Source organism: Rhinatrema bivittatum, chromosome 2 (genome assembly GCF_901001135.1).
Source record: "Rhinatrema bivittatum chromosome 2, aRhiBiv1.1, whole genome shotgun sequence".
Lineage (NCBI taxonomy): Eukaryota > Metazoa > Chordata > Amphibia > Gymnophiona > Rhinatrematidae > Rhinatrema > Rhinatrema bivittatum.
The window spans coordinates 501,834,447-501,852,806 of record NC_042616.1 but is presented as its reverse complement, the minus strand read 5'-3'; the positions used below and the strand labels follow the sequence as shown (position 1 = coordinate 501,852,806).

Below are 18,360 nucleotides of genomic sequence, written 5' to 3'. Positions count from 1 at the left end.
GTCCACTCCCTTCCACTGAGAAAATTGTCCATTTAATCCTGCTCACTGTTTCCTGTCTTTTAGCCAGTTTGCAATCCACGAAAGGACATCGCCACTTATCCCATGACTTTTTACTTTTCCTAGAAGCCTCTCATGAGGAACTTTGTCAATCGCCTTCTGAAAATCCAAGTATATTACATCTACCGGTTCACCTTTATCCACGTGTTTATTAACTCCTTCAAAAAAGTGAAGCAGATTTGTGAGGCAAGACTTGCCTTGGGTAAAGCCATGCTGACTTTGTTCCATTAAACCATGTCTTTCTATATGTTCTGTGATTTTGATGTTTAGAACATTTTCCACTATTTTTCCTGGCACTGAAGTCAGGCTAACAGGTCTGTAGTTTCCCGGATTGCCCCTGGAGCCCTTTTTAAATATTGGGGTTACATTTGCTGTCCTCCAGTCTTCAGGTACAATGGATGATTTTAATGATAGGTTACAAATTTTTACTAATAGGTCTGAAAATTCATTTTTTAGTTCCTTCAGAACTCTGGGGTGTATACCATCCGGTCCAGGTGATTTACTACTCTTCAGTTTGTCAATCAGGCCTACCACATCTTCTAGGTTCACCGTGATTTGATTGAGTCCATCTGAATCATTACCCATGAAAACCTTCTCCATTATGGGTACCTCCCCAACATCCTCTTCAGTAAATACTGAAGCAAAGAAATCATTTAATATTTCTGCGATGGCCTTATCTTCTCTAAGTGCCCCTTTAACCCCTCGATCAACTAACGGTCCAACTGACTTCCTCACAGACTTTCTGCTTCGGATATATTTTTAAAAGTTTTTACTGTGAGTTTTTGCGTCTACAGCCAACTTCTTTTCAAATTCTCTCTTAGCCTGTCTTATCAATGTCTTACATTTAACTTGCCAACGCTTATGCCGCCACTTCTGTCAAAAAGGAGTTGCTAGGGACGCGCTAGTGTCCCTAGCGCCTCCTTTTACCACAGGCCCTCATTTACATTATTTTTTTATTGAATCGTGCACCAAGGAGAGTGGCCTGGGCGCGCGTCGGGAGAGCGGGTGCTCGCCAGCTCTCCCGTGGGTTTTTCTGTGTCGGCCTGTAAGTAAGTAGTAGAGCACACCCTAGACCAGGGATGAGCAAATACAGGTGCAATACCTCTTCCATTCTTGCAGTCTTTTATATCTATATCTATCTATTTATCTATCATCTAGCTATCTATATATATATATATGGATTCTAGTCTGGTGTTAGTCTGTTGCCAGCCAATCAGCTTATGAACCAATTGCCAAGTAATGAGATAACCATACTGTTTGCCACTGTCAGACTCATACACACACACACACACACACACACACACACAGACTGTCTCCCAGACACAAACATTCAGTTTGTGTCTTTGACACAAAGACACACGCATACACTCTTACTTGCAGTCTATGGGTGTGTCTTTGCGTCAGAGAGGAGGTGTGTGGGTGTCTCTGCATCAGAGACAAAGATACACACACACACACACACACACACTTTGACTCAAAGTATGTATGTGAGGGTCTTTCTCTCTGACACAGAGACACACTTTCCACTGTTGTGCTGCTGCTTATGTGCTCACACAGTGAATGCCCCTGCTTCAGCAATGCTGCATCATTATATAACATTTTTGCTTGCTGCTAATCCGTTCCCCAGCCTACAGCAGGACCCTCCTTTTCCCATTCTCAGACTTTCTCAGCAACCCCCCACTCTCCAGGAAACTCACTGGCTCCACAGCCAGCTGCCCCTCTTACAGCTCAGCCCAGCCACCTGAAACAAAAGCAGTCCCTTACCCTGTCCCTCCCTCCTCTCTGTCTTTCACTCCTCCATTACTCTTGTTGTTTTTCACCTCTCTGTTGTCCCAGTTCCTCTTCATCCTTCCATCTGCCTTCCACTTCCACTTCCACTTCCCCTTCTCTACTCTCTTCTCCATATCTCTTTGTGCTATCTTGGGCCCAGGCTGCCATCCACATCATCAGTAGTCAGTTCAGGGGCAGTGAGTAAACATCAAGCCCAACAGCGGGAGCCACTCATTGGCTACACCAGTGGCCTCTGCAGTGGGATGGGTTCCAGCTGCTGCACTGCTGACTCTTCTCCCTTCAGCTGTCAGCAGCTTCTCTTTGGCTCCTCTGTCTTTCATAGTTATCATCACTCTTCCTCTTTTGGGAATGTAATAATCCCTTTTCCGAGGGCCAATGAGATGGCTTCCATCCACTCAATCCTGTGAGGTGGGGTGGGGGTGAGAGGGGGGGGGAAAGGGCTCTTGCTTCTGGCTCCAAGTGCCAAGCACATGTCGGCTGAGACCTGCTCTGGTGTCAGATGGAGAGTTTGACTGGGGAGTTGTGCCTGCCGAACCATAACACAAATGTCCCAAGAGCAGATCAGGGAGGACAGAAACGTCAGGTGGAGCTCCACCTCCTTGATCCACTTTTACAGCAGAAGAGGTTCTGCTGGCCACACTAGCTCCTCCTCGCTCTCCCCCTATCTTCCATGACTGATGAAATAGGCTTTGCCAACAATAACTGAATTCATTTCAGGACATTTGGTGCACAGTATGAAGGAGGAAGACGGGCAAACACAGGGACAGTGAGCCTGCCCTCTTTCGCTATTCCCCCAAAAGTTGCCATCGCTACTACTGCTCTGGGCCCCAAGAGTCCTTGCTTATGGTCAGGAGGATGTCTGTGAGCCCCCTAATAGACTGTAATACAACTGCAGCAGCTAAACCTTCAGTAGCTTTGTCATTATCCCTCTTGATCCTGGCTTTCAGTCTCCCCTCCCTCACCCCGCCTCCCACACGTACTGTACCTGGTTTCCAATCTCCCTCTTGTTCCTGGCTCTGGGCACCGCTCCTCACCCCTGCCCTATTCACAGTTCTCAGTCCATTTCTTGGCCCTCTCCTGCTCCCAGCACACTGTACGTTTAACAGTTTGATTTTACTCGTGTATACCCCAGATTAGCTATCTAATTCCCTAAGGAGCTCTACCTTTAAAACTATGCAGTTGATGGGACAGCCTGGTGGCTCGGTGGCAGTGCTGTCCACTCTGGTCCCAAATGGTACGAAGCCATTATTTTACCAGTAGACTGCTATCTAGTGGTATGAAGGGTGAGACTTTCAGTAAATATGGACCCATTTTTCTTTTTTTTTTCTCCTCAGCTCTGAATTGAGCTGTTGCCTGGTGCAGAAACCGGAGGAGTCAATGTTTTTCCATGCAGGAAGTAGCAAAAAAAAACCCCCAAAAAAACAAAACTATACTCCTAGGCTTAAGGCCCGGCTTCTCTTTGAAAGAGCCCCTGGGAGGAATCAAGGGAACAACACCAGAGAGAACAGCCTGCCTAGGGAGATCTTATCCTTTAATGCGGCCTCTGAACTGGGTGACTGATCTGCTATTGAGAAACTACACTGCGATTCTGCCAGTCTTGAAATGTTTGCTGTGCTGCTGTATCTTTTTTCTTCTGACTCTATACATTCTTACTGAAGAAGCCTATGGAAATCAAACTTGCTGAAAACGTTCTGTTTGTGTGCTTAAATAAATTTGGTATTATTGGAACCAACAACTCACAGTGTAGAATGACCTCTGTGATCCAGGGTTTGGGTTTGCCTGAGGTGGAAGTGCTAGTGGACTGTCATTGGTAGGAGGACATTGTTTACTTGAAGGAGAAGCCTGTTCATTGACAGGGAGGAAGCATCTCCCTGTCCAGCAAAGATCACTCTCAGCCCAGTCCATCTGCTTGGACATTTTCAAAACACTCCAGTGAAAGGTCTGGAGCCCCAGAGGCTGGTTACATTTCCTGTACCTTAGTTGGAGTTCCATGGAAGATCTGAATTTGCTTCCTGGGTTGGGCACAGCTGAGGATGCTGCGGAGACGGTGTTCACAGCCCTCCGAGGGAAGAGAGACTTAGCCATCGTGCAACGATGACACCTAGAGGTTCATATTCAGTCACTGTCCGGAGAGCAATGTTAGCCAGATAAACTTAACCAGGTAACTTTGGAGGTATGTACATACAATAGCGCAGCTGCATTATTGAATATAGGTGGTCATCTTAAAGTTAGCCGACTAACTTTATCTGGCTAACTTTAGGGAAGCTATTTGGCCCAACCAGACTTAGCTCTGGATTCATCATTCTATCGCAGAGTGATGAATCCTGCGAAAATGGGGGGAGGGGGGGCGAAGGGGGGGGTGGGCCTGCGAAAGCCGGCAGCCTTCGCACCACCGCGGTGTCTTCGCTGCCGGCTTTCGCACCGAATAGCACCACCGTGAAAGGTAGTGCTAGTCGGCACGCTACTGGCGACGATAAGGTTACTAACCTTATCGCCGCCAGCGAAGACATCGCCGAGTCCGCCCCCTCGCCGCCCCAACTCCTCCCCTCACTGCCCCAACTCCACCCCCAGCATGCTATCGCACACAAAAAGGGACTTGATGGACTCTCTACCTGGGTAACATCAAGCTAGGTTGAGAGAACATTGCACAAATCTCAGCTTTGGGTGAGTTTCCTCACTCTGAAGTTCATCAAATCTTCACAAGAGAGCGCTGTTCTGTTCGTACGTCTCACTTTGAATGTCAAAGTGGCCCCTAACCCCCTACACTAAAACCTAAACCTCATCTCAAGTGAATAGGTGGGCCTCCCAAAGAGATATAAATAACAATCTAGTGTGCGGGCATCATGGCTAGTCTCTCTTTCTCTTTCTTGTCTGGAGTTAGTGTGCAGCACTTGCAGAGCACTGAACAGTATGCCTGTGTCAACTGTGCAAATTGATAATCTGCTCAACTTATTTCTAAAACTGTACATTTTAAATTGAGCTGACTGGATTTCATGTATCAGCAAATTATGAAATGATCCAGTTACCTAGACATGCAAATGATCCAATACTTATAACATTCATTTTCTGCTAAGCTCAGATAAATCAAATAATTCAGATGGAGAATTTTATGAAATAGAGTTATTACTTACATGCCAGAGGAAGGTAATTGAATTGATATACTCTCCAAGTGCCTTTGACTAATGTATTTTGTCTAACATTTCATCTCGTTCAAATGTATCTAATTTATCATTTCTGACATATCCCATAAAAATGAAAAAAAAAAAGCCCCACAGTGAATTGGGAATACAGGAGCCAGGATATACTGAGGATATTATTAAACTCCACTGCATTTCAAATATCTAAAAGCAGTATCAGATGAGACAGTCCTTTACTGAGAAAATGTCGAAAAGCTATTTGTTCATTTTGTGTGCCTGGAATTACAGACAGGTACTAATTTGCCACTTACAGCACAGATGAGTGAACATATTGTCAAAATACGTTTTAAGAAATCCCATCCCTAGACAGTTTGCATATGCATGACTAAAAAAGAAGCATTCCAACACTGCAGATTATTTTGTAGATGCATTTGATCCGTGAGTATGGTATAGGGATGTGGAAGCCAAAGATTTTAGTTTTCATTTGGTTCATTTTAGTGGGGATTTTCATTTGTTTTCACTTTGTTCTCTGTTTTTTGTTTGCTTTTAGAAATTTGTGCACATAGTTTCATAGTTGCACATACCAAAAGCACTTTGGGTGAATTTTAAAAGGCTGGTGATATGTGCAGAAATTGGGCCGGCGTGCAATACACAGATTTTCAAAGGTGCCAATGTACGCATGTATCTCCCGGTCCATGCACAAAGAGTTTTGCACAAAAAAGGGGCGAGGAATGGGCGTTCCAGGACTTATGGATGAAACCAGCTTGTAAATACTGACATGCACAAGTATGTGCCTGGGTCCCCTACCGCGTAACTTTACTTCTGTTATGGATAGCATGTAAGTCCTAAAATAAAAAAAACTAGGCTAGTCAGCAGGGTTTTAAGGGTAAGGCTAACAGGGTAAAAGAGAGGCTAATTAACTAGAGTAAATACCATCCTTTACCTGGGCAAACTGGGAATGAACTGGGGAAACTGAGAATTGTACCAGCGTGCGGGTCTACTAAAATCCCCCAACTTACGCAGTATAGACGGCTTTTGCGCGCACATGCGTGCATCTATATAAACTGCCCACATGTATGCACATACAGCCTATTTTATACCAGGCACACATCTATCTCTTACCGCTATGCCAGCTCCTCTCCAGCCTCAATCTAAAACATTTTCTATATGCGGACGATATTCAGATAATAATCCCTGTTAAAGACACATACTTGAAAACACTAGATCACTGGGAAAACTGCCACCAACAAATCAAACTCCTCCTCACTAGTCTAAACTTAGTATTAAATTCCTCCAAAACCAAACTCCTGCTCATCTCTCCCGAGAACAGTAACATCACTTCCACTCACCCTGGCATCCCACAATCCACGCAACTGAGAGACCTTGGAGTTTTAATTGACAATCGGATGAATTTGAAAGCTTCTATCAACAAAACTACCAAAGACTGTTTTCACAAACTCCAAGTCTTGAAAAGGATAAGACCTCTCTTTCACTTGCAGGACTTTAGAACAATCCTTCAGGCATTAGTTTTCTCAAAGTTAGACTATTTCAATTCTATCCTACTAGGTCTCCCTTCCTCCTATACCAAACCGCTTCAGATGGTACAAAATGCGGCAGCACGAATATTAACAAACACCAGAAGAAGAGATCACATCTCCCCTATCCTAAAAAGCCTTCATTGGCTGCCAGTGCACTTCAGAATTCTCTACAAATCCATCTCCGTTATCTACAAAATCATTCATCAACATACTTCTATCGACCTGCAAATTCCTCTCCTCTTACACAATTCTTCAAGACCTACCAGAGATGCATATAGAGGTTCACTCCAGGTTCCTCCAACCAAAGCCACTAGACATATTACCTTGAGAGATCGGGCCCTCTCTACCGCCGGTCCCCCTTTATGGAATTCGATCCCCCCAGACCTAAGACAGGAACCCTGCCTCCCAACCTTCAGGAAGAGACTTAAGACTTGGCTCTTCAAACAAGCTTTCCCGGACTCCAGCTAATGTCCTTCAACTTCAAGTTCTATAACACAACCAGCTCATTTAACTGTTCGTTGTAAATATTTAAAATGCTATTAACCTTTTCTTTTTCCTTCCTCTCCCAGTTTAAGCATCCCTGTTTTTTGTAACTGCTTTCTTCTGCACTACAGTTCCAGTTTGTTTTTTCTTTCTATGCACCACTGTTTTAATGTAAACCAGCATGATGTGATTTTATCATGAATGCCGGTATATAAAAACCTTAAATAAATAAAATAAATAAATATATACATGCATGCAGGGCCAGTACAAGGGGATTGGATGCCCTAGGCACCTTCAGCCTTGTGCTGCCCCCAGCCGCAGCCCCGACTCCTCCCCCCCCCCCCCGCCAAAAGAAAACTTACAAAATACCTGGTGGTCCAGGTGGGGGCCCGGGAGCGATCTGCCACTCCCAGGGCTTCGGTTGCCACTAAGCAAAATGGCGCCGGTGGCCTTTAGCCCCTACCATGTGACAGGGGCTACAGTGCCATTAGTTGGCCCCTGTCACATGGTAGGGGCTAAAGGCCACTGGCACCATTTTGCTTAGTGGAAGCCGAGGCCCCGGGAGCGGCAGATCACTCCCGGGCCCTCCGCTGGACCACAAGGGGGGCGTCGGGAGGTTGGCATGGTGAGGCAGGGGCTGGCAGAATTTTGAAAGGGCACTTTTTGCCCTTTCAAAATTCTGCCACCTGCCGCGGTGCCCCATAAATTGCGGCACCCTAGGCACAGGCCTAGCTTGCCTAGTGGTTCCTCCGGCCCTGCATGTATGTTATAAAATGGCTGCCTCCTTTGGCACGAGCCGGCATAAGCACATACATATGCCACCATGAACCAGTATCAAAGTTATCGACATTGTGCACGCACATCGGAAATTGTGTGCAGAATTTGTGAACTGGGCATGTAAATCAGAAGTGTACAGATATCAGCAATTTGTATGTCCAACTTCCAAAGTGCGCGCACAAAGTGCTTTTTCTGTATGCAGGAATGGAACTGCACACATAGCTTCCAGAAACAAAAGCAAATGAAAATGTTGGGGTGTTTTCGAGGCGTTGCTGATTTGATTTATTCCATTCGGAATGAACCAAAAACTGACTTCTTTGTTGCAAAAAACACATTTATTTCAAATTAATGCACACCCATAATATGGGCTGAAAAAAGAATAAGTATCACCACTGTTTTGGATTGGAGTAGTATGGTTGCCATGTTGGATAGATACAATTTGTTTTTCTTTTTTTTGTACTTTACAGGTTTGAGATCTTGAAATCTCCAGCATTGTACACCAATGTATTTTCCACCATTACATGTCATATGAATATACTACTTCACTGGCGACTGTGAATTAAGAAAGCCTGGGAGCATGTGACAGCTGCAGCAGTTTCAGGCTGCCTAGAAGTTGACTGGGGCAGAGCAAAACATGGTAAATAAATTGAACAGTTTTCATTATCATGCATGGAATTCCTCAGATACTCCATTACTGGCTGTCAAAGGTGTTTTCCAAGAACTATGTTTTACAGTATAGTAGCAATATAAAAAGGTACATCTCTGCTGTTAGCATCCAAGTGAGCCCCATAGTCCAACTCTTGAAGGACTATGACAAGGAAGTAGATGGCAACCTGGCACTGTGCCTGAGAGACTTGTTGCCTCATAATACGTAAAAACACTACATGATGGCAGATTATGTCAGTGATATCTTAGGTAACAAACTTCAACCACTGTGTCAGTTCATAGAGGATCCACAACAACTGATAATCAAAATCCCCCATATGTCATTCAGTTTTGCTTAATGACCAGCCAAACACAGCCTTCCTTGCCTTCTGTTTAATCATTGGTCAAGCAGTAACCTTAACATTGTGAATACTATGCTTTGTAATGTTTTGTGCATTCTTTTTTATATAATAATTTAATAATTATTATGGATATAAAATCCACTTAGCTGCAGAGCTTGAATCCTTCATCATCCACCACCAATAACCCCAACACACTTTGAGGAGCAATATTTATATGGTAGCCCATTTTTTTAATTTGTTCCGAAATGGCTAAGATCTGCAGACAATGCCTTTTTCTTGTGGGCGGCTTCCGCCCAAGAATTTGTGGAATGGCTTAACAGTTAATTTACAGCACATTTTAGTGATCTTCAGATTATGCATTTGGATGTATGGGTACAAAAAAATGAGTAACAGCTTACAGACCACAGTATATCATAAGCCCATGGAGAGAAACACCCTTTTACATTTCACTAATTTTCATCCATTTTGACTACGTTTCAATCTTCCTGTGGGGCAATTTTAAGAATTTGATTAATCTGTTCCACTAAAGAACAATTTATGGCTCAATCACGGATTCTAAGCACTAAGTTAATGCAGCCGGGTTACCCGTTCAGAAATGTCAAACAGGCATATAAAAGAGCCTTGCAATTAGACAGGACCTGGCTTCTTTTATATCAAGATAAATCTGATGAGGTGAAACTAGTATTAATGCTTAGATTTTAATCTTTGGCACATTTCATTGCGTCAATTATCCTTAAGCATTGGGAGATGTTTGATCTGTATCCTGTATTTAATATGCACCCCACTATAGCCTGTTCTCATAGGAAGAATATTAAGGATTGTGTGGTACAATCGTGCATTGAGCCAACTCCAGTGGAAATTGAACAAAGCAAGGGTATTGGTCATTTTCCCTGTGGCACTTGTAATCTGTGTGCACAATCTGTTTTGAGATCAAGTTATCAAGACCCCGGGCACGGATGAGACCATTTATTTACGTGATTACACAGACTCACAGTCTTCTTTTGTAGTATACTTCCAAAGATATCCATGTCAGAAGCATCTCACCGCAATACATATCGGGTCATCTGCAGGGAGATGTGGACAGAATGTTCCTTGTAATTCTGTGCTAAAAGAAGGTGGCAAAGCAAAACTACACAAAGATCCAAGTGTGTCATTTGTGCCAAGTACACCTATACTTAATATTGTTAGGTTAATGTTTTTGTTTCCTGTAAATTGAAGTTGCCTCATTATAGAGGGATAATAGGCATTAGATCAAAACTTTATTTCTTCTTGTTTTCCTTGTTTTCCCTTTCTCAAACTATATAAAATGTGATTTATTGTATTGATTGTGCCTCTAAAGTTAGCCGGATACGTTTATCCGGCTAACATTGCTATCCAGACTGTGTCTGAATATGGACCTCCTTGTTCTTACTCTTTGAGTGCTGGATATTAGTGCTGTTTTGGAATGGAAGGTTTATTATTATATCCCTTTCTAAGGGCCAAGCCCACATCCAACAGAAGTTTCAATAGGCCTAATAAGGGTTCCAAGTATCTTTTTTTTTTTTTCCCCCAGGGTTTTCTGGTTGGCACCACAGCAATAGATGTAAATATAATATACATGTTGTTGTAAAAGATATTTTTACCTCAGAAGACTGTTCTTTAAATGGTTTTTTTTGTGTAAAATCGGTTATTATGAATGCATCATTTTTAACTGTCTATATGGGGAGGGCTAGTGGGGGGAGCAAGCACATGGCTGTAAGGTTCACCTAGGGGACCTTATGCCCTTGCACTGGCCCTGCAAAATAGCCCAGCCCATTGTCATGTTTATGAATTGTTTGCATATGCTACTATGGGAGATTCTAAAGCCTTGCAAAATTAATACTTAGAGCTTAGTATATGGCCTTCCATGTGCTATTTTTACCTAGCTGGAAATTTTTCAACTACAGATTTACATGAAGAAATCTTTTCGTCATTCAATGTCTGCTCCAGAGTGCCTAGTAACCCTGTGCTGCAAACCTTTAAAATTAACTGCAAATCTTGCAGACATTTACTGCTTTACAAATGTTGTGCACAGTGCAAAGTAGTGTATCTTTAACATGTAGGGGTAAGTTTTCAATGATTATTTTGTCGCTAGTTACAAGAGTTAGGTCCTCCAAGCCTGTCTAAGTCAGTTAAACGCAGGTACCTGGACTTTTGACTACCCAAAACTATATGCATACTTTCATAGCCTGCACAAACATAACTGCATTTTTTTTTTTTTAAAGAAGGCATTCTAGGAGTATTTGGTAGATGTATGTAAACAGGTACATATGTAGATGGCGCACCACTAACGCACCTAAATTTCCATCCACGTTTTACATCCTGTAACTTTGCATTGTATTTTATTTTGTATTTCTTTAAATATACTTATATACCCCATAATTTGTCCAAAAATAACAGTAGCGGTTCACACAACTTCACACATATAATTGCATAAACTCAAAAATATATCCTATTAAAATGCTAAACAAAACATCACTAATTAGACACCGTAGTGAAAATTCACCCCACCTTTTGCAAAGTACGTACATAGTTTGAAGATTTTTTTACTTTATTGTCTGATCTTACATGCAATTTTCTGGCGGCAGCTTTATTAGTAAGATTTTTGCATTGCTCTACATATAATCTTGAACAAAGCCTTAACAGGTGCTGAACTTGAGCCCAATTACACTGCCGTCATGTAGAAGAACTGCTTAAAGGGAGAGGCCCTCACAGACGCGCCCCCCCCCAGCACCTTCCCTTCATGTGCATTAGTGTTAGCATCCAGGAACCATCGGAACGGAAGAGACGGTAACTTTCAAACACATATTCATGTGTATATGGGGCACGCGGCCAGATGGGCGGCAGTTTTACATCCTGCGAGCACATATTATAAAATAGCCCTGGCGCGCGCATGTGCGCCCCTAATTTTAAACTTGTGCCCGCACAGCAGCATAAGTTGGCTTTGGAATGCACAAGTGAGGGAATTTTATAACAGATGCGTGTCCAGCCCGTGACCTGTTTCACCTGATCATCCACCAGTTTGCCCAGTCTAGAGCTAGGTCCTCCCAACCCCTCTGGCTCTTTAGCCTGCACTCCCCCTAGTTAACTCAGACACCTCAAGCACTTCAGAAATGCCTGGAAATAGTTTTAAGACTTACACCTCATCCATAGCAGATGTAAGTTTGTGCTGAAATATACCTGGCTGTGTGCCTAGGTGTGTAGATACTTGCATGTAAATTCTTGGCACCACCCCGGAATGACCATGGCCCACCTACATTCCACCAATGTGAGATATTCACGCATCGGTTACTTGTGCGCACGTGTGGGTGGTTTGCAAAATCGGGTGGACTCCCGCATGCACTACATGCATGCCCGGCTCCTGATTTTGGCGCACACCTGGCTTTTAAAATTCATCTTTAAATGCACATGCAGATACAACACGCATGCTGTCATTTTAAAATGACACAAGAAACAACTGTACTTGTTATAATGTGCTGATACGCTTGCTGCCCGCGGCCCTCTCACCTTCTCAGACAGATTCCAGGACCTAGCTCCTCTTCTCTGGCGGTGAGGGGCCGTCAGCTCCGACCTCGGGTTCCCTCCAGTGCCTCCGGTCCTGCCTCGCTATCCAGTGTTGCCAGCCAAGATGTCCCTGCTTGTCGGGCCTCTCCGCGTGGCCCGAGGAGAGACACCGCCATCAGCACCATGCCCCCTCCTAGGCGTGCGCGCATCCCTAGTTCTTTTAAAGGGCCCGTGGCAGGAACCTGGCCGTGGACCCGGATGCTGACATCAGACTCTTCAGCGTATAAAGGCTCAGGCCTCGCTCAGTAGCGTTGCCTTTGCAACAGGTCTCCTCGTATTCCAAGTACTCGTTGCTGATCCCCGAATTGTGTCTTCGTGGTGTTCCTGTTTCCTGTGATTCCTGGTTCCTGTTCTCCTTGTTCCTGTTCGTCTATATGTTGGACTGATTCTTGGATTTGACCTCCGCTACACCTAACTACTCTTCAGCTTCTCTCCAGCCCCAGACCTCTGCTACGCCTGACTACTCTTCAGCTTCTCTCCGGCCCCAGACCTTTGCCAAGCCTGACAATGCCTGCCTTCTCCGTGCCCTGACCATTGCCTTGATTGACTATGCCTGCCTTCTCCGTGCCCTGGCCACTGCTTTGATTGACTATGCCTGCCTTCTCCATGCCCTGACCATTGCCTTGATTGACTATGCCTGCCTTCTCCATGCCCTGACCACTGCCTTGTTTGACTATGTCTGCCTTCTCCGTGCCCTGACTCTTGCTTTGAATGACTAAGCTACAGACTCTCCTGTGTCCAGACTCTACACTGCTTGCCACAACTTCTACTTGCTGCCGGCTCAGATCCTAGCCTGTCAGTGACGCCTCTCCTTGTCTACTCTCTGGTCGTAGACTTTCGAGGCTCAGGCCTCTCTTTGCTTGGGCACCACCAGCTACCTATTGTACCATTGGCACCCAAGTTCCCGTACTGAATCCAGTCCAGGGTAGGACTACGCCATCTACCGGCTGCTGTCTCTGGGCTGAACCATCTATCTTCATTATCCTTTCTTGAGGCCCGCCTAAGTCCTGCCGGCCCCGGCACCCAAAGCCTTAACCCGAGGGGAACGAGGGCTGGTATAGGTGAAGCTCCAGTGGCCTCTAGCTTCAGCCCACTCCACCTCAGCCCAAGGGTCCACCTCAGACGCAACATGTGCATTAAAACGAGATCTAAAACTAACAGAATAACGTTTTTGTCATTTTGTTGTTTTAGTTTATGCTATTGGCAAAATTTGCCAAAGTATGTGCATTGTATAAAAAAAATAATAATAATAATAAAATAGAACATGTTATAAAAAAAAAAGCATAGCCTGGGCTAAAAATAAAAGGAATGAAATGAACAAGCCAAACAATGAAGATGGGGAAACAACATGAAATAAAATAAATGGAAAATGAAATGAAACAAAAATGTTTTCCATGCATTCTCCCAGCAAACACCACATTTTGTACGTGGGCGCTAGCTAATGCCATTTAGCAAACAGACCCCTTTGTTTGTTTTACCTGCCAACCTAATTATCCCTATGTTTCACTAATACTGTTGGCTTAACTAAAGCACTAATTAACTGTCTGCTCCTGGCCCTGTCTTACTTAGCTGGAAGGTACAAATTCAGATGAAGTAAGCATTTGCCTTGTAGTGTGAAAGTACTGTGTATTCTCATGTAACCACCCTGCTCAATTAATCACATTAAAAAAATGTGCAATTCTGAGATTCGTGAGGAGAGTGCAGGCAAAGTTTCTTGGACCCTCTGAAGTCTCACTTTCATTTGCCAGCAGTAATACACACATAGGACACCCTGTGAGTTTCATTTGAAATCGAATTATCTTTACTTTACGAAAAGTGGCAAGGGGAAATATTTACTAAAAAAAAACCAGTCTTGCTACATTGCAGTTTTTTGAGCTTACAGGATAGATTTCCACCTGTAGAAAAAATAACTAGCAAACAGGTCATTCCCTTTCTTCTTTCTTGAACTTTGAAGGAGGAAGCTTTTGGGTGGCTAAGACAAGCTCCAGCTATTTGCTTTCTCCACCTTTTTTTTTTTTTAAGTTACTGTTTAGATAGATAGTATTCACTTCCTATTCTCAAAGACAGCAACAGGTCAGATTTGCAGGATATCCCTATTGAATATGCATGAGATACATTTGCATACAGTGGTGACTGCATGCGTGTAAATCTCTCTCATTAGGGATATTGGGAAAACCCAACCCGTGTGTGGCCCTAGAGAGCTGGTAGCAAATACCACCATCTTAGATTTCTTCCAAACTTGGTCAACAATCGGGCTGAGAGAATCAAGACCCCCTTGGTTCTTCAGCCTGCACTCCCCCAGTTTACCCAGACACCACACACAGTCTGTATCTGGCTATAAATTGTTTTATTCAGACTTACACCTGATTAATACCAGAAGTAAATATACACAGGGAAGAGCTACATGTGCTGCTTTGGCAGGATATAAAATTGCAACTTGTGCACAGAAATATTGGCCCTGCCTCGGAATGCCCCTGACCCACCCCTATTCTGACCCTTTTTTTCAAGGTGAAAGATATTTGCACATCGGTACTTGTGTGCGTATGTGCACATCTCTGACTTTTTGCGCGTACAGCGCTTTTAAAATTCACCTTTACATTTGGCAGTGGGTGCAGGGGGTAATGATTAGAGAGGATTAGGTAGGTATCACGGTGGGTGGATTGAGGGAGAGAGATACACTGGAAGAAGCTGCATATTTTTCATGTGGGGTGAAATTTTAATTTTTGCACAGGGTGCCAGTTAGCCTAGAGCTGGCCTTGCCAACAGCCTTAGGGTATGGATTCTCCAAAAGAGGGGGGAGGATAAATCTCCAAGACCCAAAATGCAGGGGACAAACCTTTTCAATAAGAGATAATTCAGTAGGCGTAACCCAGGTGGATGAAGTTACCAAATAAGCAGACTGGACATTCGGGATGGGTGTTCCAAACTTAAACTTTACTGCAGCAGATCTTCAATTGTAATCTTTTGGCACTAAACACACTTCCTCTTAGTTACACTTCATTGGTAATCATTTAGCACTGATTCCCTCAGTATTACAGGTCCTAGGATGTCCTTCCTTCCAGGGTATGAGAAGTAAGTTTCCCAGGAATGATAGAATAATCTAGCCAAACATCTCTTTCTCCCAAAAGGGAGAAAAAATACCTGTGGTCACAGAAGCTTGGATAGGCTCCAATTCTCTCCAAAAGGGTAGAGACTTCTGTGAATTTCTATAGATGAAATCCTTTGCCCTTTTCCACGTTCTCATCATTGGCATTTGACATGGTTGATCACAAATTCTAATGTATTGGCTGAGGGAAGTAGGTATTGTAAGTGCCATTCTTCACTGGTTTCAATCTTACCTATCTGAGAGGAAACAACATGTGAGGGTAGGTGAAACCAGCTGCTATTGGTACCCATTGCCGACAGCCGTTCCGCAGGGTTTGACCTTGTTGGAACTTTTATTCAATATGCATCTGGAGCTGCTTCATAAACTAATGACTAAGCTGTGTGAAGGGTTTTGATTGTATACCAATGATATACAGTTTTAAATCTCTGTGAGTCAGTCACGGGCTGAGAAGTCATTTAGAATTACCCTTTGATTAATTACGTTGAGACACTGGTTTATTCATAATAAACTGGCAGTGAACCTGTCTAAAACTGAAATTGTAGTCCGATCCAGTGCAGTGACACTCAGCCAACACCTCCTCATATTAAGGTTGAAAATGAGGAGTTGAAAGTCATCATGCAGGCAAGGAGTCTCGGGATGATAATAGATTCCAAGCTGTCTGGTGTCCATCAAGTTAAGGCCATAATTAAATCTGATTTTTATAAACTGCGATTATTATGCAATCTCAAACCCTTATTGCAATCTCTGAACATTTGATCAGTTGATCCAAGTTATTATAATGACTGCACTAGGATTATTGCAATTTGCTTTATTTAGGTTTCTCACTGTTTATTTATTTCTTAAGCTTTGCAACTGTTACAAAATGCGACTGCCTGGCTAATTTCTGCTCCTAGTATAGGACCACATCACTCCAATCCTCTTTGACCTCCACTAGCTGCCAATCCAGTGGAGGATCGAACATAAGTTTGCAGTGCTTATTCATAAGTTGTTGTCCATGACTTCCCTCTCATGGGTTAACACTATGCTTAGGATCTACAAACCTACAAGGGCATTTCTATTGTCACATAGGAGCCTGCTGGATGTTCTGAATATAGATCAGGTTCAACTGGCAGATACGAGGGAGTGTGCATTCTCTGTGGCAGCTCTGACAATTTGGAACTCGCTTCCTCAGGAACTTAGACTGACAGACTGTGGCAAGACATTTAAGGGCCTGTTAAAAACTTTTGTTTCAACATGCATTTCTGTAAAATTAAGGCCTGGTTCTATTTTGAAATAAGCTGTACATGCCTGGATGTTTAAGTTGTGTTTTTTGTCCCTCGTTCTTGCTTTTATATTTATTTTGATTGTGCATGGTCTATGTATGCCGCCCTAAGCTTTGGTGTAGGCGAGTTATAAATATAGCAATCAATCAATAAATAAATGTTAACTGAATGAAAATCACAACAGTAGAACAGAAAGGAAACTTCCTCTCGTTCCCCACTCCTGGGTAGGACGAGTGGCAGAAAATTCCCTATGAAACCAAAATGTCAAAATTGACAAAAAAAATCAAAACGTTTCACAAAAAGACAGAGTTACTCCTCCAACCACTGAATGTGAGATGGAAAAACTGGGGTTCTCTCTTCCTAGCCTTTTCCTGAGCAGGGTGAGTTCCCTTCCTAAGCTGGACTAGATAACCCAGCAAAAAGTTCTAGAAATAAAGTCCAAAATCCTTAAACAGTCCAAAAACTCTGAGACACACCAATCAGTTGGTGGACTAAAAAGGTATTGACAATATCTTGTGTGTGACAGCAGTAAACAAAAGCAAATAAAATGTTAGGAATTGTGGGGCGAATTATAAAAGGGTTACGCGCTTAACCCTTTTAAAAGCCTCCTGTGCGCGCCAAGCCTATTTTGCATAGGCTCGGCGACACGCGCAAGCTTCGGGACGCGCGTAAGCCTCGGGGCTTGAAAAAATGGGCAGGGAGTGGGCGGGCCTGGGGCGGGGCCGGAGCCTCCAGGCACAGTGGCCATTTGCTGCTGTGCCCTGGATCGCGGGCCAGCCGTCGCCGGCGCGCGCAACCTACGCCTGCCCGGAGGCAGGCGCAACTTAAAAATTAAAGGTAAGGGTGGGGTTTTAGGTAGGGCTGGGGGGCGGTTTAGGTAGGGGAAGGGAGGGGAAGATGGTGGGGTGGAGGGAATGGAGGAAAGCTGCATGGCTCAGTGTGCGCAAGTTCCACAATTGTGCACCCCCTTGCGCGCGCCGAACCTGGATTTAATAACATGCGCGCGGCTGAGCACGCATGTTATAAAATTGGGCGTAGATTTTAAAATCTGGCCCTATTTGAAAAGGAATAGAGAACAAAACTAATAAAATGTTAGGAATTATTTGGAACGGAATCGAGAACAAAACTGAAAATATCATAATGCCTTTTTATAGATCCATGGTGCAACTACACCTTGAGTACTGTGTGCAGTTCTGGTCACTTCATCTCAACAAAATTCAAAGCAGACATAAAACAGAGAGAAGAATGACAAAAATGATAAAGGGGATGGAAAAGCTCCCCATTGGGGAAAGGCTAAACATGTTAGGGTTCTTTATCTTAGAAAAGAAATGACTGAGAGGTGATATGATTTTAATTTATAAAATCATGATTGGAGTGGAACGGGTATATCGAAACCAGTTATTTATCCTTTCATATAACACCAGTATTAGGGGACACTACATGAAACTAGAGACTAGCAAATTTAAAATAAAATGTAGGAAACATTTTTCACACAGCACACAATAAAGCTGTGGAATCTTTTGCCAGAAAATGTGGGGTTCAAAAGAGGGTTGGACAAGTTCCTGAAGGAAAAGTCCATAAACAGTCATTAGCCAGGTAGGCTTGGGAAAGTCAGAGCTT

The 18,360-nt window shown here is 43.6% G+C and overlaps 1 protein-coding gene and 1 long non-coding RNA gene across 2 annotated transcripts in view; one reads left to right on the top strand and one right to left on the bottom strand.

The window, feature by feature from the left end:
- Positions 1-18,360, top strand: part of NEDD9 (neural precursor cell expressed, developmentally down-regulated 9) — a 393,338-nt gene that overhangs the window by 42,346 nt on the left and 332,632 nt on the right. The window contains exon 2 of the mRNA XM_029590663.1: positions 8,251-8,420. Coding sequence (XP_029446523.1) covers positions 8,418-8,420 — 3 coding nt within the window. The 5' untranslated portion in view covers positions 8,251-8,417. The remainder of the gene's footprint in view (positions 1-8,250; positions 8,421-18,360) is intronic.
- The window catches only part of LOC115085077, a 75,977-nt gene that overhangs the window by 7,713 nt on the left and 49,904 nt on the right, over positions 1-18,360 (bottom strand). The gene's annotated exons all lie outside the window — the stretch shown is intronic.